The sequence below is a fragment of the Lissotriton helveticus genome, chromosome 3_1, assembly GCF_964261635.1.
Source record: "Lissotriton helveticus chromosome 3_1, aLisHel1.1, whole genome shotgun sequence".
In the NCBI taxonomy this organism is placed as follows: domain Eukaryota; kingdom Metazoa; phylum Chordata; class Amphibia; order Caudata; family Salamandridae; genus Lissotriton; species Lissotriton helveticus.
This window is the reverse complement of record NC_136061.1, coordinates 291,235,730-291,261,866: the sequence shown is the minus strand read 5'-3', so window position 1 is coordinate 291,261,866 and position 26,137 is coordinate 291,235,730. Positions and strand designations below refer to the sequence as shown.

The window sequence follows — 26,137 nt, the reverse complement described above, 5'->3', positions numbered from 1 at the left end:
AGGAGATAAATTATGCAGCAAATTAAGCATGTTATGTTATGTTCTGTTAATTTATTTTTCTAATGCGCACAGCTACCCAACAAGGGTTTCCCAGCGCAGGCCCTGAGAGAAACTCTGAAAACCTAGATTAGAATTATTGATTAAATAGCCAAATTTTTAATTGCTTGCGAAAATTGGATCCCTCAGCTTGTGTGTGAGGGATGCATGAGCTCATATCCGCTTTAGACAGTCCGGTCCCCACTATTACAGTCGAAACCGCCTAGAAGTGGGATCAGAAGTGGAGAGACATATGGAGAGAAAAGGCAATGAAATGAGCTACATGCAGACAAGCCCGAGAGGGGTGCGTGTGCGCACAGTCTGCTCTGGGCATAATCACTAACATTACTGCAACCAAAGAAGCAATCCAAGGAAGGCATGGATTTTGGGAACGATTACACATGTGGAGAGAAAAGGCAATGAAATGAGCTCCATGTAAATGTAAATGTGTGTATACTTGTAAAGCGCACTATCACCTAGAAGGTATCTTGGCGCTGTATACCGCTGTGGAACCCTTCCTGGCTTTCCCTGTGAGATGCCCCTTACTGGGCACCTCCAAGGTGAGGCCAGGCCTCCTAGCGCTTTCGGGGCCGTTGTGGAGATTAAGCAAGCTATTGCCCAGAGTTGCAGAGTGGGACCCATGATTAGAGTACGCACCTAGGCGAGAATTATCGAGTCCGTGGACATTGAGCCCAAGACCCTGCCGCGTCGGGAATTGAACCCTGGACGCCAGATGTAACAGTTTGGAGAAACTGAAACCGACGTGGCGCCAACAAGAAACTAGCAAATCCAGACATAAGGATGCACGCAGCACGGCTTGTGAACGACCGTGCTCCTCCATAGAACTTCCCAGCAGGAAGAGATATGAGACAAATACATGGAAAGAGGCAAGTTCCCACCAAGGTGGTCCCCCCTTGGAGGAACAAAAGGACCTAAAGAAGATCTCTAGGTGGTGACATAATCTCTTGCTGCAGTGGGAAATGATGGGCTCCTTATGGCAGTGTTGGCAGGGTCCCACACCAACGGGGACCTGATGGTGGCTTGACCTATCCTTTAGGACTTTGTGCTGACAAAGAGTAACCTGCCTTGCTTATTATGTTGTTTGTTTATTAAATGGGGGTTGGCAGGGTGTGGAAAGGGAAAATGGTGAAGCTCTCAACAGGAGAAGCTAGCCCGACTATGGGGGGGAATGACCAAAATTCTACACATGAAGGAGAAGGGAAGATTTCCGGAGACTATGGGGTGAGTTGAAGCATGGTGGGGGAACCAGAACCCTGGAGACACCTTCCGAAATGTGTTGCTTTATTAATTTGATTAGTATTCTGTTATATTGTTTGTTTGTACTTATGGCCAAGCTAATAATTTCAATACATGAGGTCATGTGGAGAGACAGATATAACAGTGCATGGAATGTTTAGGCAGTTAGGGGCTGATAGACGGTACCTGGCCCTTTTTCCATTTTCTTCATGCATTGTGAGAGACCAATCCTGACTGTAGTCACCCTAAACAATCAAGGCTTTCTGGCGGCGCAGAGGAAATCTTTACTTCACTGGCTAAAAAGTAGATGTACATCTGGTCTTCCTACAGAAGATGCATCTCCTGGTGGGGGACATTAAGAGGTGCCAATCCAGATATTTCCCACAACAATTTTATTCTAATGCACAGAACCAAAACAAGGGGAGTATCTATTCTAGTTGGGTCCGCAACCCCATTGCAAGTAGACACGATTCATAGAAACTTCAAGGGAGAGGGCAATAGTAGTCAATGGGATGATAGTGAGTAGACGCATTACTATGGAGTCTGTATATGGAGCAAAAGACCATGGGGAACAATTTTACTTATGGCTGTTTCCCTTTACATCCAGCCATAAATTTACAAACATGAGATTTGGGAGGAGACTTTATCGTGGATCTTAACCCTACCCCGGACAGGTCTCAAACCTCATGACAGACGTTAAACACCCCACCATCTATGACACATGGCCTTGAGGACCTTACAATTAATAGACATCTCGTGGTTCCAACACGAGAGAGACAACAATTATACATTCTGCTCCCATGTAGACTAGTCTCACTCCTGGATTCAATATATTATTGTTGCTCCTTCTGTGCACTGTTGAGCAGAATCTTCAGAGATAGGGGCACAGGTTCTGTCTGATCATGTCCCAGTATATGTCACGCTCTTGTTGACCCCCCATCAAACCTTATTCCCAGTAGAGTATGGAAGATGAACAAAATAGCTTTACGAGACCCTGTCCTCAGAAAAAATATGAAGGATGCCCTAGAAAATTGCTTTAAAGAGAATGTTGCAGAGGAAATTACTCATGCCACGTTATGTGACGCTGTAAAAGCAGTGATCGGGGGAAAATATTAGCCATACAGCCACCTTTCTCTGACTAGCTAAGTCAAATAGGTTAGATGTAGAGCCTGAAATACAAAAATTAGAATTAGAATTTAAACACTCATGTAATAAGAAGACGCAAAAAGCCTTGTGCATAGCTAGCAGGGAACTAGAAGCTGTCATGACCAAATGCTGCCCGCAAACTCTTGGAAACAAAGCAGCTATACTATGAGCGAGGCGATAAGGCCGATAAGCTTTATGCACATAAATTACGCATACTAAGTACTAGGAATCATATATCCTCCATAAGAGATAGCAATAGAAAATACTGCTCCAATGCCCAGAAAATAATGGAGGTTTTACTGAATACTATGCAGAACTGTGTAGGGGAGTAGAGAGAAGCGAGATGAATACCTCTCTGAGGTACACTTTCTAGACATTGATGCCATACTCGAAGAGGAATGAGACAGGCCAATATTGGAGGGGGAGGTACTGTATGCCATAAAAATGATCCCTAATAACAAGGCGCTGGGTCCAGGTGGATTCTCTAGCTCGTTTTATTAAGCTTTTGCTAAGCTCCTGTCCCCATATCTGACAAAGACCTTTAACTCCCTTATGACCACACAGGAGGTTACCCCATCAATGATGGAATCCGTTTTAATCCTAATAGTGAAGCTAGGTAAAGACCTACATAAAGGTATGTGGGGCTTACCACCTATAGGCCTCCTCAATAAAGATGTCAAGATTTATACAAAAATATTGACCCATAGGCTAGAGAATGTGGCTGGAGCTGAAATCCCCATATCCGTCGGAGTTCATCAGAAACACCAAACAAGAGATAACATAAGGCTCGCAGCAAATGTGATAGACTAGGCAGTGAGCACACCGTCTCAGATCCTTCTGCTCTTCCTTGCTGCGGAGAAGGCATTTGATCAAGTTGACTGGACCTTTTTACCAAAACTTTAGACAATACGACACTAGGTCCTCAGATGAAGGTCTTAATAGTGGCAAACTATGTGAGGCCCTCCAAAGAATATGAATACAACCTAATCTTTCCTATTCGATAAGAATGACCATGGGGATGTGCTAGTTCTTCCGCTGTCCCCTTTCACCTATGATATACCCTTTGACTTTGGAACCTCGGTTTCAAAATTTTCAGGCCAACCTAAAATTACGTTCCTAGAGATGGGGAAACGACAGGTGATATATGCCAATGATATCCTATGCTACATAACCAACCCTGCCACGTCCCTTTCTGCATTGCTCGGGGAATTAGATCATTTTCACCAGGTGTCAGGCTTCAAGATTAATCACTATAAGTCTAAAGCGTTGGGGATGGCGAAGAACCGGAAGGACAGTAAAAAAACTGCCTCCAATTACCAGCTACAAATTGTATCAATCAGGATTGACTATCTGGGGGTTGCGATCCCTCTTAGCACTATTAAACTCTACCGCTGTAATGTACCGCCCCTTTTAGATATCCTGTTTAAGGATCCAAACGTGGAAAAGAGGCAATGCATTATGTCTCGGCCAGCTATCCTCAAATGGCATCCTGGAGATCAGAGACCAGTGCGCCAAAGGTTTTTAAGTTAAGGCCCAAAGATCTTTATTGCATTTACAAATTACTAAATTGGGCAAGGCACTCGTAAGTGAGGGAATAAGGGGCAAGAGAGATTGCTGGGATGAAGGATATGTTGACAGATGGGGACACTAACAAAGCTCTCAGCCGTCTTTTCCACTCCCTTGACAGATCTATTCCTCTAACAAAACTAGCATACATAAGACAATGGTCAAAGGACCTTGCCCTCTCACTGACTGATGCGAACTAGATACAAATCTGGGTCAGGGCCGCAAAATGTTTCCTTTGTCTTCAATACAGGGCAAGTGCATTTAAAATAATGATGTGGTGGTAGTTGCGCCCAGTCCATCTGAAAGCAATATGTAATGCCATTGATAGTTGAGGGAAGGGATGCTCTGCAAGAGGGACTTATATACAAATGTGATGGAACTGCCTAAAAATCCAGCCATTCTGAAGCCAAGTTTTGGAATTCGTGAAGGGAATCACAAACATTGAATTACCCAGAATGCCTCAAAAAGTGCTTCTTGGCAATATGGAAGTGAACGAGCTACCCTCTCTGTCTCGAACGGAAGAAAAATTAATAGCCCTTCTCTTGCTAGCAGCCGGACTAGTCATAGCCCAGAGATGGGGGAACACTTCTTTACCAACGAAAGATCAGTAGTTGGTGAATGTGTGGAGTGGGAGGTTGATGAATAAGTACAGACATGTTGGGAGCGCCACAATTTTAGCAATAGCAACTCTTCCCATGAGGGACAGCGGTATTCTTGTTCACACCAGCACTCAGTCCACCAACCACGTCATCAGTCTATCATAGTTTGCCCCCCCCACAGAGATCATCCATGTCTCTGCTGAGCCAGATTCCTAGGTATCGCACAGGTGCCTTAGCCCACTGCAGGGGGAACTCAGAGTTAAAGGGTTGCATGGCTGGGGTAAGCGGAAATATCACAGATTTGGACCAGATGATTTTCATTCTGGGCATGTCCACCAAAGTGAATAATTTTCCAGATGATATGAACAATATTGGTTTTGGGGTCATGAATATACAAAGAGGAATCGTCTGCATACATAGCGACCAGGATTCTCCTGGGGTAAAAGCAAGCCCTCAATAAGATGGCGGTGCCTTAATTTGGAGGCCAAGGGCTCCACTGCAACGGCAAATAGTATGGGCAACAGGGGGCATCCCTGCCGGGTTCCCCTTGATATTGCAAAGTGAGGAGTGGTAGCCCTGATAACGCGCAGACAGAAAGGCTGCATGTAAAGCAATTTAATGAGACACAGGAAGTTGCTACTTAGTCAAGTTTGGGTGTTGTGCGTGGAAGTGTTTCATGTAGCCTCTGTGCTGGAGCTATACTGATGTCACCAAATGTTTGTAAGATCGTTATCCACTATCAGAGTGTGCAATTGTGCAACATTTCCTGGGCGTAGTCGAACTATCTATGAGCTCATCTAGGATCACATTGAAGTCCCCTCCTCAAATTACCATGCCTGGGTCCATAGTGGCCATCAGAAGCCATAGCTCAGTGAAGAAGGCAGGGTTGTCTACATTTGAACCATATATCGAGGATAGTATAACAGGGTACCTTTGCAGCTTCCCCGCCAGAATGACAAACCTGCCATGTGTATTGTATAGCACCTGACCGGTGTACCAAGGCAACATCTTCCGAAGGAGTATAGGTATCCAGCGCGCATGATTAGAATAGATGGAGATGTGAGCCTCAGCGATCCATCCCACATATAGTCAGGAGCAGTCAGCATTCATCATGTTAAATTTCAATCAAGTGTAGCTCCTGTAGCAAGCATTTGTCTATTTGATGTATTTGCATGTACGCAAGCACCAGCCGCATTTTTCACTGACCATCAGGCCTCCGCACATTTCCAGGTGAAACAGTTAATAGTGGTCATTGAGTGTCAGGGGTGAATGCTCAGTGGTCTGTACATTTCACCCAAGGAGCAGATGTACCAATTGCAATTGATGACTGTATGACTAAAATGGGGGAAAACAACTTTGGAAAAGGAAGCAATAAACAAACCTCTCAACACCTACCCCCTCCCACTCATTTTAACTCTGCCAACTAGTCTAATTTCCAGCTCCCTCCCCCCATCCGAATGAGCATACCAAGAGCATATAAGTATAAAGGGAATCATCCCAGGTGGACGCCAAGAGGGCCAGGGGTACACCCAGCCACGATGCAGCTGGATGACTGTGGAAGGTGTGAGAGGGGAAATTATAAATAGATCAGTGCACCGCTCCACCATCATTGAGGACCTCACGGGGCACCTCATGTCCAAGGAGACACCAAAGCCTCCGCCATTAGTGCCAATGCCTGTAGTTTGAGTAGGGACAAACACCAGTAGGCCATGCCCAGGAATCGAAGTGCTCACTCCACAATAAACAGTCCCTTAAGCATGGTTTCGTCATAAGTTTCCATCCTGTTCATGGCTGTGGATTCAGGGACACCAACGATACGCAAGTTGTTTTGTTGAGAGAGCACCTCCAGATATTCATTTTTAGGATGTGTGCACATCCTCAGTGTCGGACGTGCGGCACTCCAGTTGGTCTAAGCACTACTCATGTTTATCCTTCTTTTCCTTGAGCCGGTTGAATCTAGTAGTGAGGAGGTAAATTTTGGAATCAGTGGTTTTCACGATATGTTTAAGGTCCATGAACATTAATTTTATGTCCTGAGCAGCTCCATTCTCCTGTGCCTCCTGCACCCGGTTCCCTAATCCAGGTTTGCTGTACGTATAAGGTGCTGAGTTTAAAACAACAGTTAGGCTTGTTTATTATCACTTTTGCCCATAGTGAAGGTTGTAGATCTCCGTGGGTCACATGTAAGGAAACACATGTCGCAGAATTGCCAAATCTGGTGAGCCAAGAAATGTAGTGGTCAGGGTCCTGCCACTCCTGCCACTCCCCAATAGTCAGTCATCGGGGGGCACGAGCAGGCACAGCTCCTGTGCGCCCTGCAGGCCTTTGTTTCCAAGCCTGCAGCACTTCAAAGCACAAAGTTCAATGATGATTTTTTTGCCAGTTACTTAGAGAGTTGCTAGGCATACTAGGAGAAGGAGGTCCTGTAAGTCCAAGGTGCCCACAGCCATCACAGCGAGGGTCCCACCACTGCCCAGGGGTCACCCGCTGGGGGGCACTAGTAGACCCAGCTACACAGCGATGGCAGCACCCTCCACGCAGAGCCGTCAAAAATGAGCTGACCGGTGTCATCAGGCCAGGTTCCCCAGGATGACTTTGGGGTACCCCCAGTGTGTCCAGGAGAGTGCCCAGCTGTGTCAAGGGTCCCCCAGAGCACCCTGCTCCCCTCTCATGACAAGGAGCACAACAATCGGGTGAAACCAGGCAAACAGCCCCCGCAATTGCACCTCACCTGGCGGTCACTGGTTACAAGCCTCAAGCACACATGGTTACTATCCGACTAGGCGGCGGCCGGCACCGGAAGCACCTCCCCGTAGGTGCCTTGTGTCATCTTCAGCATGGGGGGACAGCACTGTGCCCAACAGTTTCTGCTCCAGCAGTCCGCCACACACGAAACTCACAGGCCTCAGGTAGAGGGGCAGAGCCAACCGCTTTGCCCTTGCAGTGCATTCCTCCAGACCCAGCTAGGCCGCAAAGTGACGTCCCAGGAAATTCAAGTGGCTGCCGTTCTGGTCTCCAAAATAGGCAGTCAGACCGCGACGGGAGGCATTTAGGAATAGCAACAGCCTTGTAAAAGGATTGTAGTCCCCGCTACCTGCAGGATAAACAATTGATTAAGCTCCCCGCCCCACAGAGCTTCACTTAGCGGCAGCTATCTTGCTGCTGAGCTCTGTAGCGCCCCTGGCCGCTGCAGTATTTTACAACTTGAAGGCTTTAGGAAGCTGCCAGACAACTTTTCGTGTTCATATTGGCTTACTTACTCCTGTTAGTTTGTTCATTGTTTCTGGTCCCCCACCTTTGTTATTGTTCCCTTTTAGTGTTCCTTGGTGCTCTGACCTCTTTGCCTGTCATGTTGACCTTGCTCTTTGGATCTTGTTTTGGCTTTGTCATATTTCTGTGTTCTCCACATTATCTTTCCCTTTTCAGAAGAATCCATTTCCTGAATTTTGAACTTGCCAACTTCGCTCCAGCTTGGCTTACGATCACTGTGGCCTGCCTTTCGTAAGCCGGTGAGCATATCGACTTACTATTTACTTATCGTGAACTTTTCATCAGTGCTAAACCATTGCATATACTTTACCTGATTAGCAAATCTTTCTATTACCGTCTCAGTCGATACCCATGCAGCAACAAGAGACGTAACATTTGAGAGAGCCGTACCAAAGATGACCTAGGCTTGCAGTGTATTTTTCTCGCTCTTTCTCAAATCCATTCCATTTTCCCTCTGGCGTTTGGCTTTGTCTAGCATGTCCTCCTTTGTACTGGTAGAGTGATTATTTTTTTACATTTTACATTTTCTATATTTGTGTTCGTTTTTTACTTGGTTTTGGTAGTGCAGTGCTTCAGATTTTTTGCTTCTTTGTCAGGTTGATGTTTCATATTGTAAAAGTCCAGTTCTGTATTAAGGACACATACAAATAACACTTGATTAATAGTGGTTTCAAATTTTTTGGTAATATTGCGAATTAATTGTTTGCATTATACTTTAAGTTTGTAAAGAGTCTCTACACTTACTTATGACAGTCCTTTTCCTCGTGTAGATTAATGGTGTAGTTGCTGGAGGGCTATGAAGTGGGCTAACTTTGAAGTTGGCTACATGTGTAGCTGTTTTGGTGTTTCTCATGTTCTATATTTAAACTTTTTTGATGAGTTCTGTTTTCCTATTTGTTAACCATTTTGGTTTTGCACATGATTGGTTTCAGTCCTAGGTAAGTGTAATTTTCTTTTTAGGTTCAACCAAATAAGGAAGATGCCAAAAACTTTGTATTCATGCTACTAATTTCATGACCTTACGATTTATTTTGTGCTGTATTATATTATTTTATGTTTTAAGTTATATTGTTTAATTATTTTTACGATACAGGTGTTCAAATGCTGTTTAGCAACATTTTACTTTTGTTTTAGGGTGTAGTCAATATTTGTATTCTCTGTATTATTTTATTTTGTTTGTAGTCAATATTGTTATTTACAATGGGGATAAAGAAAGTTGATATTATGGTCATTAATGTTTCTGTCACAATATTTATGCCCTATATATAATGTTTTTGTACCATTGTTCCACACTTTTCCTCTCAGCTTCCTCACACCTTCCTTGTTATGACCTCCAATTTCTCTATATCCCTGATTTGATTTCCTCTATATCTCTTTAATCTCTTCATTTCCCAGACTCATTTGAATTCCTTTACTCTGAACCTGCCGCGACATTTCAGTTATGTGCAGTCTCTTTTGACTGATATTCACCTTGTCCACCTTTGTTCCTTTTCCTTGACCATAAATTACAAGTGCATTCTCACTAGCCCATAACTCCGTTTCCCTTCAGAAAAAAACATTGTTTCCCCTCTGAACTTGCTGTTTTATGTTCCATCAGCTGTTATGAGACTATTCTCTTACATGCCAAACAATGCTACTAGCAGGAACTCATTTGTTCTATCTCTGCATCTTATCTGATTCTTTACTGAATTGTCTCTGCCTTCATCCTCCATACCCTGTCTTGTCTCCGCTCATGCCCCCCAGTTGGCTTTTCTATATTCACCTCCAAACTGATAAACTCAGTTGATCATCATTTTCTGTTGCTGGTTCTTCCTACTCCTCTTTGCTTTTACTGCCCCCATTTTCCTTTCCCCTTTTCACCACAATCTGTCTAAAATGTAGCTCTTACTTATGTCTGTAGAGCGAGCCTTTCCACAGCTCCCTCTGACACTCTCTTCTAACCTGTAATCTTCCAATCCACCATAATTTGCTACCCTACTATGCCCCCATTTTACGGTCGAGCCTAGGGCAGTGCGCATGCACTGCTCTAGGAGATGACCTTTAGAAATCGGTCTGCTCTTTTCAAGCACTCATGCTTGTGGCGGCATCCGCCTTGCAGGAGCGAGCAGCAGCGCACAGGGGCATCTGTTTGTAATTAACGTGTGCACGCGCTTGTTTATATTTCTTTACTCTACCTTCCACTGCCTGCCTCAGCCTCGCCCTCCCTTGTTAACCGGTTCCTTTTGAAGCTGGTTCTGATACGGGTAGAGAATACCAAAACTACTATTACAAAATTCGTTTTCAGCAGCCTGGTTTTCTGTAAAGAATCTGTGGCAACTATATGAATGTTGCCAGGCAGTGGGTGTTAATTAGCATTTCCCGCGGCAAGCTTGACAATGACAGGAGTGTTGAATAACATAGTTGTATGGGAATTAAAAGGGCAACCCTGAGGCGAACCATCAAGGTGCTACCTTGTTATTAGAGGACGCTATTCTTCACGGAACCCTTTTCGACATTTGACTCACTTACGATTGAAATTAATTTAGGCTAAATCAGAAGATTCTGTGTCAAATTATACAATTGCGCCATGTGTGTATTTCACTAATTATACATACATTAACCATTTAGGAAACAAAGTGCCCAAGCCCATTCGAGCACCTCACAGGTGACTTTGGCTAGAATGTAGCCTTTGCCATGGAGATGAGCAAGCAACATCTTAGCTTCCAAAAACGATTGTTCCAAAGCGCAAGGCTGCCATGTTTGAGCATGCCTGGACATGGCTGGAAGGGGAGAGGAAGAGAAACTAAAAATAGACTTGTGACGTTAGTCTATCAATCTTCCCTGCTCCTTTCACAGAAAGAGCATCTTGCCCCTGTCCGTGCAACTGTGTATTTATTCAGGAGTTTTATAAAGTGATGTTGGTTGCTTGCTATACAACTACTCCAAAGTGCATAGTTACACAAAAGAGCATATGGAGCCGCCTCCCGCAGTAGTGCAAGTCCGCTAAGATGCAAGGAGGACCTCCCACTCTGCACTCTTCGGCCGCTTCCCTGTGTAGGACTCCAACCGAAAGCTGTTTTGAGGGATGTTTTGAAACACCTTCAGGTGAAGGGCGAATGTAATAGGGCTCAGTCTCCCAGTCAACATGCACCGAGGGCATTGTAACACAGGCTCCCCAACACAAGGAAGGGGGAGGCATTATTTTGCTTTACACCGCTGCATCCTCATTGTGTTAACCCTGACTGAAGGGGCCAACCTTGGCAGTTATGTAGTGGGGTGCCAGCTTTTAGAAGCCCCTGTGGTTTTCATCCCAGTAGACGTTGCGTGCAAAGCACAGTCTTGTAAACGTAACCCTTGAATCTACAGAACGTTTACCCAGACAAGGTTAGAGATGCCTACCTGGCCTTTATAAAATAGATAGCTGGCAGACTATCTGCTGGGCACGGTGTGCTGGCTCAATGATTCCTAAAGGGGCAAGGGAACTTTTCCCTGGTATACACTGTTAAGCCACTGCTTTGTTCGAGGTTGAAGGCAGCGGTGTTTTCAGTCAAATGTACTTTTGAATTGCTTTAATTTGGCTAACTGGATTAAAAAGAATCAGAAAGTGTTGATTAAAGGCGCATTTTCTAGTTTGTTATTATACTAAACAAGCATTGACATAGCCAATAGGTCTCGCCTTTGGGACCTTACAAGTGTTTAGCCATGCAACAGTTGAGGTTGTTGCACCAAGGATATTGTGCTGCATAACTATATACTTATAAGGTCCCAAAAGCGAGACCTATTGGCTATGGCAAAGCTTGTTTAGCCTTTCTCTCTATTTAGCCAGAAGCAGCCAGTGCCAGCTGTTCAATATTGAAAACTGTTGCCTATTTGTCCCTTTTCAGGTAGTAAACTCCTCACACTTTTTTCTCTCTCTTTGACTCCAGCTCATCCGTTTCCCCTAAGCATTTATTAGGTTTGCCCTGACAGGAGATAAAATCCAATGTCCCGTGGTTCAGAATAAATATAATGATTATTGCCTAATTTGAATTCATCCATCAAACATAGGGCATAACATGCAGATTTTAGTGTTGATAAAATCAATATCCACATGTCTCAGTATTTATACATTATACTCTTCAAAATTGAATGCAGAAATAATTTGAAAGTCCGATCTTTATCACATGGCGCCCAATAATGACCAAGCTAGATAAACTGCACCACTTGAAATTGTAATCCCCATGTAAATAAGTGTTTGTACAGACATCATTATTATAGATTAGGCTGGTTTCAGGAGTCAAAGGCCTTTTCTGCATCTCATGGGGTCACTGCAAGGTGTGGGTTGACTTGATGGAGAACAGCAAAAACTCTAAAGCCCTCATTAGGAGTGGTCCAGTGTTTGGTGTAATAATTATCACACCCATAAACACCGACAGCAATGTACTGTGAATTTATCAGGTACAATAAAAATCAGCTACTACAAGCTTTGCCCTCGGAATAGGGCATAACATGCAGTTAGTAGTGCTTACTGTACTGAAATACGCATGTTCCATTTTTCAGCAAGCATTTAAATAGCAAACTGTAATGAGGTGTGTGTGTTTTTTCCACATACTCTAGATACTGGGTATGATAAATATCACAAACATGCAATTTACTGAGCCATTTGTCATGAGGCACTATCAGTTATAAATCCTGAGTGTTAGACCTTCGTTTTGACTGTTGGAGTAATTTGGCCCTTCTTAGTTTCTTCCCTACAGTAGGACTATGGGGGTCCACCTTGAGGTTAATTAAGCTCAATGATGAAGCCTTGGCCCAGGATGCGCAACCTGAGACTGGAAAAAGTGGTGTATATGCTGCCATCAAACACATCGTTTTATAAATAAATTATATCAACTTCACAGGGGCCCAGAACAAGGGCAAATAGTCTGCATTTATCATGCAAACCATCATGCATGTGCTCAGGGCTGCAGTATGAAAACTTAACGAAATGCTGTGGCTCCTGTTCGACAATTGCCAAATATATATAATCTATTTATAAAGTAATCTGTTCGATGGTAACAGGTGCACGCAGAGATCGAATCCGACCGAGTACTTACATCCAGAAGCAATGCTTCATCATATGATGGATACACCTCATGGGGGTCAACCAACAGCCCAGATGGATGCCTCTCAAAAACATTAAGGCGAGCAAAATGCTTCGAAAGCTCATAGCAAACTTTCACCTTTGGGATGTTCATTCTTTATGGCAATTAACATTTTTGCCATATGGGCCCTGATTATGAGTCAACCGGAGAGGACTTGCAGCTGTATGATTCAGAGTGGGCCTGTGATCCTGCATCTGGTTTTACCGGTTGTGGGAACACAGCAGGACCCGATTTTTCCAGAAGATGATTTTGCCCGGCAGTATCTCAAGAGGTTTTGGCTGCAGTAGCATCCAAGCTGCATTCCCTGTCTTTTTTGGTGGGAGAGTGAACAGTGCAAAACTTACCTTTACCTTCCCTATTACCCAAACCTCAATGCCCTCCGCCCTCCACACTACCCAGAGGCATAAGAATACATTTACCACTTTCTTGCAGCAGGTGGTAAACGCATCCGTTGTATAGGTCTGAACGTGGAGATTTCTCACACTTCAATCGAACTTTGTCTCCCAGTATATGAAATATTAATAATAAACAATCTCATCCTTTGTAGCTATCATAGTTTGTTTTATAACTCAATGTAGCTCCTAACAATGAATAGTTAATTATCAATCTCGACTGCATATTGTTTCTACGTGAATAAGACATTTTGTCTGTTCAAAAACCTACTTCATGCACAAATTAAAAAAATAGAGTCAGTATTTATGTAAAAGTCTGGTTGATACGATACAAAGACCAATAAATATTCGAAAAAACTAGCCAAGCACTTCGAGAAATCAAATGAAGGTATTTTTTCTTGTATTAATTCTGTTGTTTTAAATTGTCTTCCTCTACAAACTTTAAGATGTTGACATTTATAGTTGTGGGAATTCCGTATGTGCTTTACAAATAATAGCACAGGTTAAATAAATTACTACTACCGGGTGGATACCAGTAATGACTGTGTGCCCTGCAGGCCTGAAACAGCATTACATGACACTTTCTTGGAGAATCCTTCATGAAGATTTTACATTAAGGCAATTGGTATTTCTGAATTTCAAAGAGAAGAAAATGGTATGAAAAATACTCACTGACCGGTTATCAAATCCGGGGTCCAAGGGTAAATAAATAAAAGAGAAAAAAAATCACAAACACACTTTCTAGGATTACTAAAAATTTGTATGGAAATGGTGTCGGTAGATCACCCGTATTCCACTTTTACCATGACCAGTGTAGATGGAGTTCACAGATACAAGGAGGTAGAATGGGAGAGCCAAGTAAGCAGGAAAATAAGGTTGCGTGGGTAGACGGGGGATGGCGTGGGTATCGTATTGCATTGTCACATTTGTAAAGCACTTCTTATCCATAATGAGGCCTCAATGTGCTTTGATTGCACCTTTTCGGAGATCATGATTGGAAGGGTGTTGGAAGGAGTATGTCCTATGTACAAGACGTTGGTTGAGGTATGTGCAGCTTGCTCCACAGCACTTAAGCATGAAGTGTTGGGAAGAGTGGGAGGATAAACACTGCCATGTTTATCTACTTAACAAGCTAAATTAATAGATCATACTCTGAGTTTTGTGGTTGTAGCTTTCAGAATAGCCATGCAGTGGGAGATATTTCTCACTACTTAGGAATGAACTGTTTCCCTCTCTAAGCAAAATACTGGAAACGTATCATACTTCCACTCCTGACCAAAACTAAAAACAAATTTAAAGTATGGGCGTCGTTACCACTATCCCTGGTGGGCCGACAGGCACTCTCTAAAATGGTAACCCTCCTGTGTTCCCTTATATATTCTGCAAAATTACACCTGTGAGCTGCCACATAGCGTCTTCACGGGCTGTAGGCCAAGGTCATCTCATTTCTGTAGGCAGGAAAGGTCCCCAGAGTCTCTTTTCGAGAAGTGCTGCTGTACGGCATATGAGGCGGGCCTGGGATGGGCAGATGTTAAGATGTATTACTGGGCGTCCCAGATAGTGCCATCAAGGATTAGCTCTACGCACACAGAGGTGACCCTACACTGCGGATGAAGTTGGACCTTATCAGGCCCCACGGTATCCTTAGCTTATTATGCGGCAAGGCCCTCCCGTGCTCCCTGCCCAGTGTCGTAGCTCTCGGTCCTTTGCTGACAAAACAACGTAAAACACATTACATGGAACAGCACAGTAACAGCGGCAACACTGCTGTGGCAGTGTACTTGGCTAGCGGAGACGTTGATACTCCCTGGATTTGCGACCTGGGACCTAATCAGTATCTCCACCCTCTGGCATGTCTGGAACTTGCCACAGATTTGTATCTCCATCCCTCACAATTTTACAGCTACTTAAACTCAGACACGAGCTGGACACTTACAGGGACATACTTACTGTTATCCCGGAATACAACCCCCTCAATGCCACTTAACTTTAGAACCTTTGGGTAAGGGGTATCTCCCACCTATATAGAGCATTGATAAATAGTTTCCAGACCCCTTAGAGTCAGTTCGAGCCAGTTGAGAGCTGCACGTAGGAATACTAGAGGACGATGTATGGGTAGAGTAAAAAATGGGACCCAGAATGTTACCTATATCTATGCTCCTCTTTTGCCTCATACATAAATTCAACTATGTACTTTCCGCCTCTGGAGGAGGGACCGTGCTGATATCCCTAACTGTCTCAGATGCAAGGCTGTGCTGTGCACATTCGACCTTATTGTCTGGGAATGCCCAACCATTAGCAAATACTGGATGACAATCAACAGAGTTCTAAACAGTGACAGTTTGCGGATTTACCCTAGACCCTAAAATAATCCTGTTGGGTATCATGGAGGCGCTCCTGGGCCCTAATTGGCATGGGCAACTTGGTGGCAAAAAGAGACCTAGCGTGATACTGACAAGATCGCACCCGCCTCCCCCACACTGACGGAATGGGTCAATGGGATGAACATCTGTGCAATAATGGAGAAGCTGGTGTTTAAAGCCCGTGGGTTCATGAAGTATGAAAAAATCTGGGGAACCTGGACTCAACCGATGGGCGAGATAGGGTGAATTAAAATTTTAGGACTACACAGGGGAAAGAGGGACTCTATACATGCTGATATGTCAAGATCTACTGCACGTTTAAAGTATTGGTATAATGTGCGTGGGAAGGGAGGATAATTGGCACATGTTTGTACGATATCTTACGCAGTTTTAATTGCAAAATACAATCAAAAGTGTTTTATATATATATATATATATATATATATATATATATATATATATATATCACGCTACAATTTCTTCCGGGAAACCAAAAGAACCGACTGCACTCTGTTCGTGGAAAGTAAAACAGGTTTATTAATCCGTTAAATCAAAACAGGATGCGTTTCGGCTTCGCGCCTTCTTCTTGCTTTTAGGCACATCTTTTAAAAATGATCTTTAAATAAAGTTTTAACATAAACAACGTCATTGACATTTGTAATCAACATAAATGATGCACTTCTGCATGTATGTTCAAATGGCGGCCATCTTAGAGTGTGTTTCATCATCATTCCCACTATAGGAAAAACAGAAGTGATTAAGCCGTGTATCTGCTTTCGATTTGCACAATTCATTTACAAACTCATATAATCAAGAACATATATTCTCATTACATTCAATTCATGTATATATGTTAATTCATTTACCAAAAATGTATACACTATTTACAGTCAAGAGACCTAGCATGATACTGACAAGATCGCACCCGCCTCCCCCACACTGACGGAATGGGTCAATGGGATGAACATCTGTGCAATAATGGAGAAGCTGGTGTTTAAAGCCCGTGGGTTCATGAAGTATGAAAAATTATGGGGAACCTGGACTCAACCGATGGCCGAGATGGGGTGAATTCAAATTTTAGGACTACACAGGGGAAAGAGGAACTCTATACATGCTTATGTCAAGATCTACTGCATGTTTAAAGTATTGGTATAATGCGCGTGGGAAGGGAGGATAATTGGCACATGTTTATACGATATCTTACGCAGTTTTAATTGCAAAATACAATCAAAAGTGTTTTATATATATATATACATATATATATATCATGCTCCAATTTCTGCCAGGAAACCAAAAGAACCGACTGCACTCCGTTCGTGGAAAGTAAAACAGGTTTATTAATCCGTTAAATCAAAACAGGACGCGTTTCGGCTTTGCGCCTTCTTCTTGCTGTTAGGCACATCTTTTGAAAATGATCTTTAAATAAAGTTTTAACATAAACGTCATTGACATTTGTAATCAACATAAATGATGCACTTCTGCATGTATGTTCAAATGGCGGCCATCTTAGAGTGTGTTTCATCATCATTCCCACTATAGGAAAAACGGAAGTGATTAAGCCGTGTATCGGCTTTCGATTTGCACAATTCATTTACAAACTCATATAATCAAGAACATATATTCTCATTACATTCAATTCATGTATATATGTTAATTCATTTACCAAAAATGTATACACTATTTACAGTCAAGAGACCTAGCATGATACTGACAAGATCGCACCCGCCTCCCCCACACTGACGGAATAGGTAAATGGGATGAACATCTGTGCAATAATGGAGAAGCTGGTGTTTAAAGCGCATGGGTTCATGAAGTATGAAAAAATATGGGGAACCTGGACTCAACCGATGGCCGAGAGAGGGTGAATTAAAATTTTAGGACTACACAGGGGAAAGAGGGACTCTATAGATGCTGATATATCAAGATCTACTGCACGTTTAAAGTATTGGTATAATGTGCGTGGGAGGGGAGGATAATTGGCACATGTTTGTACGATATCTTACGCAGTTTTAATTGCAAAATACAATCAAAAGTGTTTTATATATATATTTTTGGATACAGAATTGTACATTACCGATGGAAAATTAGAGTCCAGAATTCATCGCAAACCAACGGCTGGGAACAGCATATTGCATGCTGCAAGTGCACATCCGATGCATCTCGTTTCCAGCATCCCCTACGGGGAGATGCTGAGGATGAGACGCATCTGTAGTAATCCCACTGACTTGGAGAGGGCTCAGAGGGAAAGCACAGAGCATTTCCTTGAAAGAGGCTATTCCCTACAAACTATCGAACAGGCCAAAAATAGATCCATGATGGCAACTAGGGAAGCCCTATTGACCAAAAAGAAGCAACAAGAAGTGGACTCTGCTACGAGTAACAACAAAGCAACTGGTTCGGGTGTTTTCAGAATTATCACAGGGTTTAGTAACCAACACCGGGAGATTTACAGATTGGTTAATACATTTTGGCCCATAGTAAGAAGTGACCCTATCATAGGTAACACTCTTCCAAACAGGGCATCTATGACTTACAGTAAGGCACCGTCCCTTAAAGATCAGATAGTTGATACTAACCCTGAACCTATATTGAAATCAGCCTGGTGGCAAACCAATAAAGGTTTTTTTAAATGCAGGACCTGCAAGGCTTGCCAGCATGGCATCAACACCAAAATTTACCTGGATGGATTCAGTGATAGGCAGCATCCAATATCGCAGATTTTGAGCTGCAAAACGGAATATGCCATCTATATCCTCCAATGCCCCTGCCTACTGAAATATGTGGGCAGTACGAACCTCCCGGTACACCAACGCATCCTCCAGCACCTTAGAGCTATCGCTAATGGGGATAATACCTACCCAGTCGCAAGGCAATATCGTGATCACCATCAAGGTGACAATTCATCGCTTAGATATTTTGTGATAGATGCGATCAAGGCTAGCAGGAGGGGCGGAGACAGGGAGATAAAATTGAGAAGGCTGGAGACTCATTATATCCTGTTGCTCGACAACAAGGCCCCAGTGGGATTAAATGTGACAGAAGATATGTACACCTGTTTACCCTAATGATTGCCTACAAAGAAGTTATATATTGGCACTAAAATAGGCAGTTTTGCTTTTGCGTTTCCATTTTCCTCTTCTCTTCTTTATCTTTGTTTCGGGAGTGGGGACCGAATATTGGGTTGCCGTCATTAGGTATGCATACATGAAATGAATTACAGCAAATGATGGAATCTTTGCAGCAATCTCTGAATTACATTATTGCAACCGCTACTATTTGATTTAATTTTATAACACACAACAAGGGCATAATATGGTTAATTTAGACTAGGTGGATCCTAATACCCCAATACTCGATATTTTCTAAAAAATGTAACTAGCCAAGCACGCACTAATGTTATTGATTTGTTTGAGCACAATTGGGGAGAAGTTGAGGGCGGACATGGCGCCAAATGGAATATAACATTAGGGATGAAGGTGCAAGTAGGGGAAGTTATGTGCATTATAACACAGAGATTTAGTAGAATAATGCACGGATAAATAATGATGTTAAATTATTTATTAATGATACGATGAGAAGATAACAGGGCATTCCTACTTTCAAAAGCATTATTGCACCTTATTGCTGATATTTGCACATAAATGCATGTTGCACATAACTACTGGGAATTTGATTCCCTATAGTTTTGACCAGTACAGTTTTTGCGTATTTTGCACAGTAATTATAATGCACATGCACTTTATTACATCTCCAAGTACTGTAAACCGGGATGCCCAAATCATTCATACTTTATATGTATTTCACTGAGATTTTAAAATGGTATTTTACAAATGATTAATCGTTATGAATGAGAATAACATTTTCCCCTACTGTCTAATGCACAATGAATTATGAGTAATTTACCGATATTTTAATGTGACGAAAACATGCAAATATATGACCTGAATGTTTTTAAATATTCCGAAGGGAGCGTCATGTATTTTCCCCAAATATGTCTTCCCTTTCCACACTTTTTTAGCCCTGACACGTGATGTTGTTTAAATCAACTTTGGGCCCTATAAAAGACTGAGTTGTATTTGGATCACTGTCCTGTGAACAAGGCTCGCTGAGAGCCGAAACGTCATGCGCTAACTTGTACTGAGTAAAGAATTTGCACTAAATTGGTCCGTGTCTGCGTATCCTTGCCTGGGGGAATTCCTGAGCGAACGGAGTAAAGACGCGGTATCTTGGATATATATATATATAAATAAAAAAGAGAACAGTCATGATGTTACTGCTTTACAGAACTGCATATGGTTGTCAAGTAATGGTGTTCCAAGATAAATTTCAGTGGTGTTAAAATGTGAGAACACTAGTGAGACTGTGGCTCAGAGTTTCTGTGGAAACCTGAGAAATGGGTCACGGGAAGATTAGACGCAGGCATCTTATCACGTGAAAACTTTGTTTGGACGCTTGATGTGCCTGTGGTATAAGGGGTAGCTCTGTATCCATAATCAACCTTAAGTTCCTGGCTTGAGCAGATGTTGGTGAGCGAGATCCGAGTTCTTGAGGCCACATTCTAAAGGGGTTCATGGTTCGTTCAGTTGCTGCATGTAAAAATCTCTGCTTTGCATCACTGAGCTTCAGGAGGTTGGGTAAAGTCCCCTGGTTGATCGCTTGTAAGCCTTTTCGTAAGATATAGGAGCTAAAAGTAGGTGGACTTTCCAGTTTTAGGACGATTTGCATGCCATTTGCATATTTATAAAGAGCTGATATTATAGGATAAGATGACGTCAAAGGTAAATACTGAATAGGAAGGGGCAATTATTGAGAACTTAGTAGCGCTGGCGCTTGGTAGCAAGCAGGACTGCTACAAGCGTTTTCCTCTTGTATTCCTGCTAGCCATTATTTTAGCTTGATTTAAAAAGTGATTTTTAGTGTGTACTGATTTTAAAACTGTACTTGTGTAATTTACTTACCTGCTGTGCTCGCTCACTCCCCGGTCCACCGCAGCTACCTGTGCTGTTTGTTGTGGAGGGAGGCAAGCGGCACAACTTCCTGGTTGCTCCATCGGAGGCGGCCATATTTGGTGGGTTGACGCGCTAGTCTCCCACTCCGCCCTGATCACAAAAGGGCCGGTTGGAAGCGCGCTCGAGAATTGATTGAGAACTTAGTAGCGCTGGCCCTTGGTAGCAAGCAGGACTGCTACAAGCGTTTTCCTCTTGTATTCCTGCTAGCCATTATTTTAGCTTGATTTAAAAAGTGATTTTTAGTGTGTACTGATTTTAAAACTGTACTTGTGTAATTTACTTACCTGCTGTGCTCGCTCACTCCCCGGTCCACCGCAGCTACCTGTGCTGTTTGTTGTGGAGGGAGGCAAGCGGCACAACTTCCTGGTTGCTCCATCGGAGGCGGCCATATTTGGTGGGTTGACGCGCTAGTCTCCCACTCCGCCCTGATCACAAAAGGGCCGGTTGGAAGCGCGCTCGAGAATTGATTGAGAACTTAGTAGCGCTGGCGCTTGGTAGCAAGCAGGACTGCTACAAGCGTTTTCCTCTTGTATTCCTGCTAGCCATTATTTTAGCTTGATTTAAAAAGTGATTTTTAGTGTGTACTGATTTTAAAACTGTACTTGTGTAATTTACTTACCTGCTGTGCTCGCTCACTCCCCGGTCCACCGCAGCTACCTGTGCTGTTTGTTGTGGAGGGAGGCAAGCGGCACAACTTCCTGGTTGCTCCATCGGAGGCGGCCATATTTGGTGGGTTGACGCGCTAGTCTCCCACTCCGCCTAACCTATTTAGCTCCTAATTACTCGCGCAGCGGTGACGCGCAGCGGTAGCGCCGAAGACGCGCCGGAGAGGCGCCAGAGAGAAGCCAGTCTGCGCCAGTCCGCGTCCAGACGCTCCGGCGGACCGGTGGATAGACTGGTTTGCTATGGCTCCACCCACACTCTCTTATGATGTCTCGTCATTGCTCGCCCTACGCCCTCCCTTACGCTCTCATTGTGCCCATCTATTTCACCCATCCGATATCAATTACCTCTGTAGGAACTGTAACTGGAATCCCTCTATTTCAAATATAGGTACCCCACATTCTTCTCCTGCCCTGGAATGTAGATTGTATCTCCTAAACTGCAGGTCCATATGTAAACACCACACGGAATTACATATAATGATTGAAGAGCTCAACCCCCACGCACTCTTCCTAACTGAGACATGGCTTCATTCAGATAACGATCCAGCGATTGGATGGGCCATTCCCCAGGGCTTTACACTCAAGAGGCTGGATCGTCAGACCGGGAGGGGTGGGGGACTGGCTATTGTCTATCGAGACAATTATAAATGCCGCATCACCCCTACCACCTCACCCACTTGCGAAAGTCTTCATTTTTCATTAGAATTCTCCCCTACTACCACCTTTTCAGGTATATTAGCCTATCGCCCTCCTGGTGCTTTAAAAAATTCCATCGCTCAATTAACGGATCTTGCCGCTAGCGTTGTGTTGTCCTCACCCAACTTTACTTTATTGGGGGACCTTAATCTGCATCTTGATGACCCTCACAATACAGCAGCCAATATGCTCCGCTCTAACCTTTCAGCACTGGATCTTCATCAAAAAGGATTTCATATAACTCACAATAGAGGCCATCTCCTGGACCACGTTTATAGCAATAGTGACGATCTTACAGTGCTAACCCCGATTCCGCTACCTTGGACCGATCACTTTTTGGTCCCCTTTATCTGGCATACATACTCTCCCATCCCCACTTGTCATCTTGCTAAACAGCGAGGCAGGAACTGGTCTTCACTCCCCCTCCCTGAATGGGAAACCGCCCTGGCCAGAGATCCCCCGAGGAAAGCACTGAATGCTAACACCGCATCCAACAATTTCGATGGCTGGATCTCCTCCACACTGGACTTGGTCCTCCCTGTGCGAGCCTCCAATGCCACAAAAAGACTTAAACCTGCTCCTTGGTTCACTCCCAACCTCAAATCTAGGAAACCACTTTGTCGCAAATATGAAAGAGCCTGGAGACAAGATTACTCCCAAGACAGGAAGGATAGTTATAGAGCGGCTATTAGGCTCTATAAACAGGAGCAAAAAACAGCACAAGCCTCCTACTATGGCAGTAAAATTGAGGCAGCCACAAATGCCCCAAGGGAAATTTTTAAAATCGTTAAATCCCTTATCTCTCCCCCAACGGAATGCCCCTCCGTGGAGGGTGCCCAGGATCGCTGCAACAACTTGGCTAACTTTTTCTCCCAAAAGATTCAGACAATATACTGTTCTTTTGGAGAAGCTGACAGCATCCCGGACCCCTCTTCCTTTCCCTTCCCATCCACTGCTACTTCTTGCCAGCTAAATACCATTCCTCTCTTAGATCTGCCTACTCTGGATAGACTTATCCCTCAGATCACTTCTGGCTCACCTAGTGACTCAGCATCCCCCCAGACCCTTCTTAAGGTAGTGGACATAATTCGCCCGGTCATACTGGACGTCCTCAACACCTCTATCACCACAAAATCCGTACCCCCGTCATGGAAGTGCGCAATGGTGAGGGCTCTGTTGAAGAAGCCCAACCTGGATCAGAACAACCTAGCGAATTACCGCCCTATCTCTTTGCTCCCTTGGCTGAGTAAACTATTGGAGAGGCACGTAAACGACATCTTGATGAGCCATTTGGAAGCAAATGGTCTCCTGCGTGCCTCCCAAACAGGGTTCCGCCCTCGACATGGAACTGAAACCGCTCTCTTAGCGGTAACGGAGGAAGCTAGAACTGTGTTGGACCAGGGTGGAAAGGTCGCCATTATCTTATTAGATCTAAGCGCTGCGTTCGACACAGTTAACCATGTCACGCTTTTACAACGTCTGGCGGACATGGGTGTGTCGGACGCAGCCCTAGAATGGCTGACATCCTTCCTGGCCGACCGTTTCTTTCAGGTCTTCGAGGGCGAGGTGGCATCTCCTAAACACCCTCTCAGATGTGGGGTCCCTCAGGGCTCCTCCCTGAGCCCCACTCTGTTCAATGTTTACATGGAGCCTCTAGACAGGATAGTCCACCCCTTTGGTGTGCGTATTGTCACCTACGCAGACGACACCCAACTGGTGGTCTCCTTAGACCACCAGGAGGTATCGTCTAACACCCTAGGCTCCTGTCTGGAGGCGGTCTCCAGATGGATGCAATCCTCATGCCTAAAATTTAACGGGGAGAAGACAGAGGTTATCCTGCTGGGCAATCCCTCCCTCTCGGGCTTTGCATCCTCCTGACCTCCATGTCTAGGCCCACCCCCTACGCCCAAACCTCAAATAAAAAGCCTGGGGATTTGGCTTGACACCGACCTGAACTTTTCGGTACAAGCTACGAAGACTGCGGCTACCTGTTTTGGGTTGATGAGGATGCTACGGAGGGTGCTCCCTCTGCTCCCATTTCAGGCGAGGAGGATCCTGGTCCAGGCCCTTATACTATCTCGCCTGGACTATGGGAATGTCCTCTACATGGGAGCTCCTGCCTACACCATCCAGAGGCTCCAAGTCACCCAAAACAGTGCAGCCCGTCTACTTTACAACCTTCCCCGATGGCAGTCAGCGAGGAATGCTTTGAGGGAACTTCATTGGCTTCCTATTGCTGGAAGAATACAATTTAAGGCCATGTGTATTTTACACAAGGCCTTCCATCGCACTGGCCCTGCAATCCTTCAGTCCCTGGTCACTCCCTATGCTCCATCTCGTCCTCTTCGTTCCAGCTCCTCCCAGCTGGCTACTCCCATCAGAGTCAAGAAGGCTCGCTGGGGTGGCCGCTCCTTTTCACATACTGCGGCAAAACTCTGGAACACTCTTCCTCTGCCTTTGCGGGAAACTTTAAACCATCTCTCTTTTAGGAAAACTTTAAAAACACACCTGTATGCTACCCTCTGCTGACCTGCCTTGAGCCCCCGCTAATTAAGTTTCTGTCATAAGCGCTACGAGGCCTCCGGGTAGTTAGCGCTATACAAGTGCTGTTTCAATTCAATTCAATTCAATTCAATTCAATTATTAAGCCTTCAGGTACACCAGCTGTGGATCTGAATGGATCAGAGGAGAAGGGTAGAAGGGATATTGCAAATGTCCTAGCCTTAAAGTAGAAAGTAATCTATTTTAGGGCAGTTCTTTGGATCCCTATGGCATGTAAACGCTTATTTGAGAAGAATGCAGTAGGAGACATACAAAAGAGGCACACAAAAAAGCAAAACACCGCCATAAAAAACTAGCTTTACGGCTGGAGCGGTCGACGTCGAAGCTGGGGAATGGGTTCAAGTCTCAGCAACGACCCGCAATATCCTTTGATTCTGGGCAAATCACTTAATCTCCCCGTGCCTAACAAAAATAAATGTATCCTCATGTAACGAAACTGGTGCCATGTGAAGCACTTTGATGCCCAATATCTTCAGGTTTAATTCGCGATATATATAAAAAAAAAAAAAAAACAGGGTGGGCGCAGAGTAAAACAGAAAAGATATGTAAGTCATAGAAAGGAGGCACAAATACCTAGAAGTGAGCAAAGTGAGGGAGGAGAGCGAATAAAAACTACCTCACCCGTAAATATTTTTTTATTTTTTAACTGCCAGACCTGAAACTTTTAGAACGTTTTCATTAGTTTAGCTTTCGACAGGAAACAACTCATCTTAATATAAATTATGACTGAAGTAACTCTTCAACAAAATACGGTTACATGAAGAAAACAAACATTATTTGCCATTATACTAAATCAGAATATTTTAACAGATAAGTTTCCCAGGCGTTGCATAATGAGGCTGTAATTGCATTTCATGGTTATGTATGGTGGCTTTTGTTCGCCCGTTTTGTTAGTCATTAAAACCACTGGGTATCAAGAATGCTTTGTAGTACAAAGTAACACATACTTTCTCAGTTGTTTAGGAACTAAGATGCCTCTCTATTGATCTGGTCACTAACATTTGATGACAGCTATTATTTTTGTAATGAAGTTCAAATGATGTTTGTTGCTTAGGAAAAAAAATCACTTTTTTTCTCCAGATGAAGCCGACCTGAATTTTAAAGCAGACTATACGGCTAATGTACCTGCAATAGAGATCTGTGTGCTGGCTAATGTTCACAACTGCTGGCTCAACCATTGTTGCAAAATTGATAAACTGGTGATCTCATGTGTGCCATTTTGTTTTTGCAGCTGAAAAGGTTGCCATTGGGTTCAGGGAGATCCTGCCCGTTGGGGTAAAGAACGTCCAGTTGACCCTTAATTTACCAGCCCTGTTGGTGCCATTATCGCTCGGTGTAAGTCAGTCTTTCTCTTTTTTTTTTGTGTAGTACGCTACTCTACATGCAGTATTCCCTAGGCGTTGTGACCCTGCCTTGATATGCACTAACACGTAATTTAAAACTGTGTGACTTTTAAAACATTCTATCGTGGAGG

General features: G+C 43.8%; 1 protein-coding gene and 1 long non-coding RNA gene across 3 annotated transcripts in view; one reads left to right on the top strand and one right to left on the bottom strand.

The window, feature by feature from the left end:
- LOC144822378 (uncharacterized) overlaps positions 1-26,137 on the top strand; it is a 1,092,528-nt gene that overhangs the window by 397,813 nt on the left and 668,578 nt on the right. For both annotated transcript variants that reach the window (XM_078679823.1, XM_078679822.1), the window contains one exon: positions 25,895-25,998. In XM_078679823.1, coding sequence (XP_078535949.1) covers positions 25,895-25,998 — 104 coding nt within the window. The remainder of the gene's footprint in view (positions 1-25,894; positions 25,999-26,137) is intronic.
- Positions 16,249-26,137, bottom strand: part of LOC144822380 (uncharacterized) — a 67,096-nt gene continuing 57,207 nt past the window's right edge. Inside the window, exon 3 of the long non-coding RNA XR_013608609.1 lies at positions 16,249-17,264. This is a non-coding gene — a long non-coding RNA (uncharacterized LOC144822380). The remainder of the gene's footprint in view (positions 17,265-26,137) is intronic.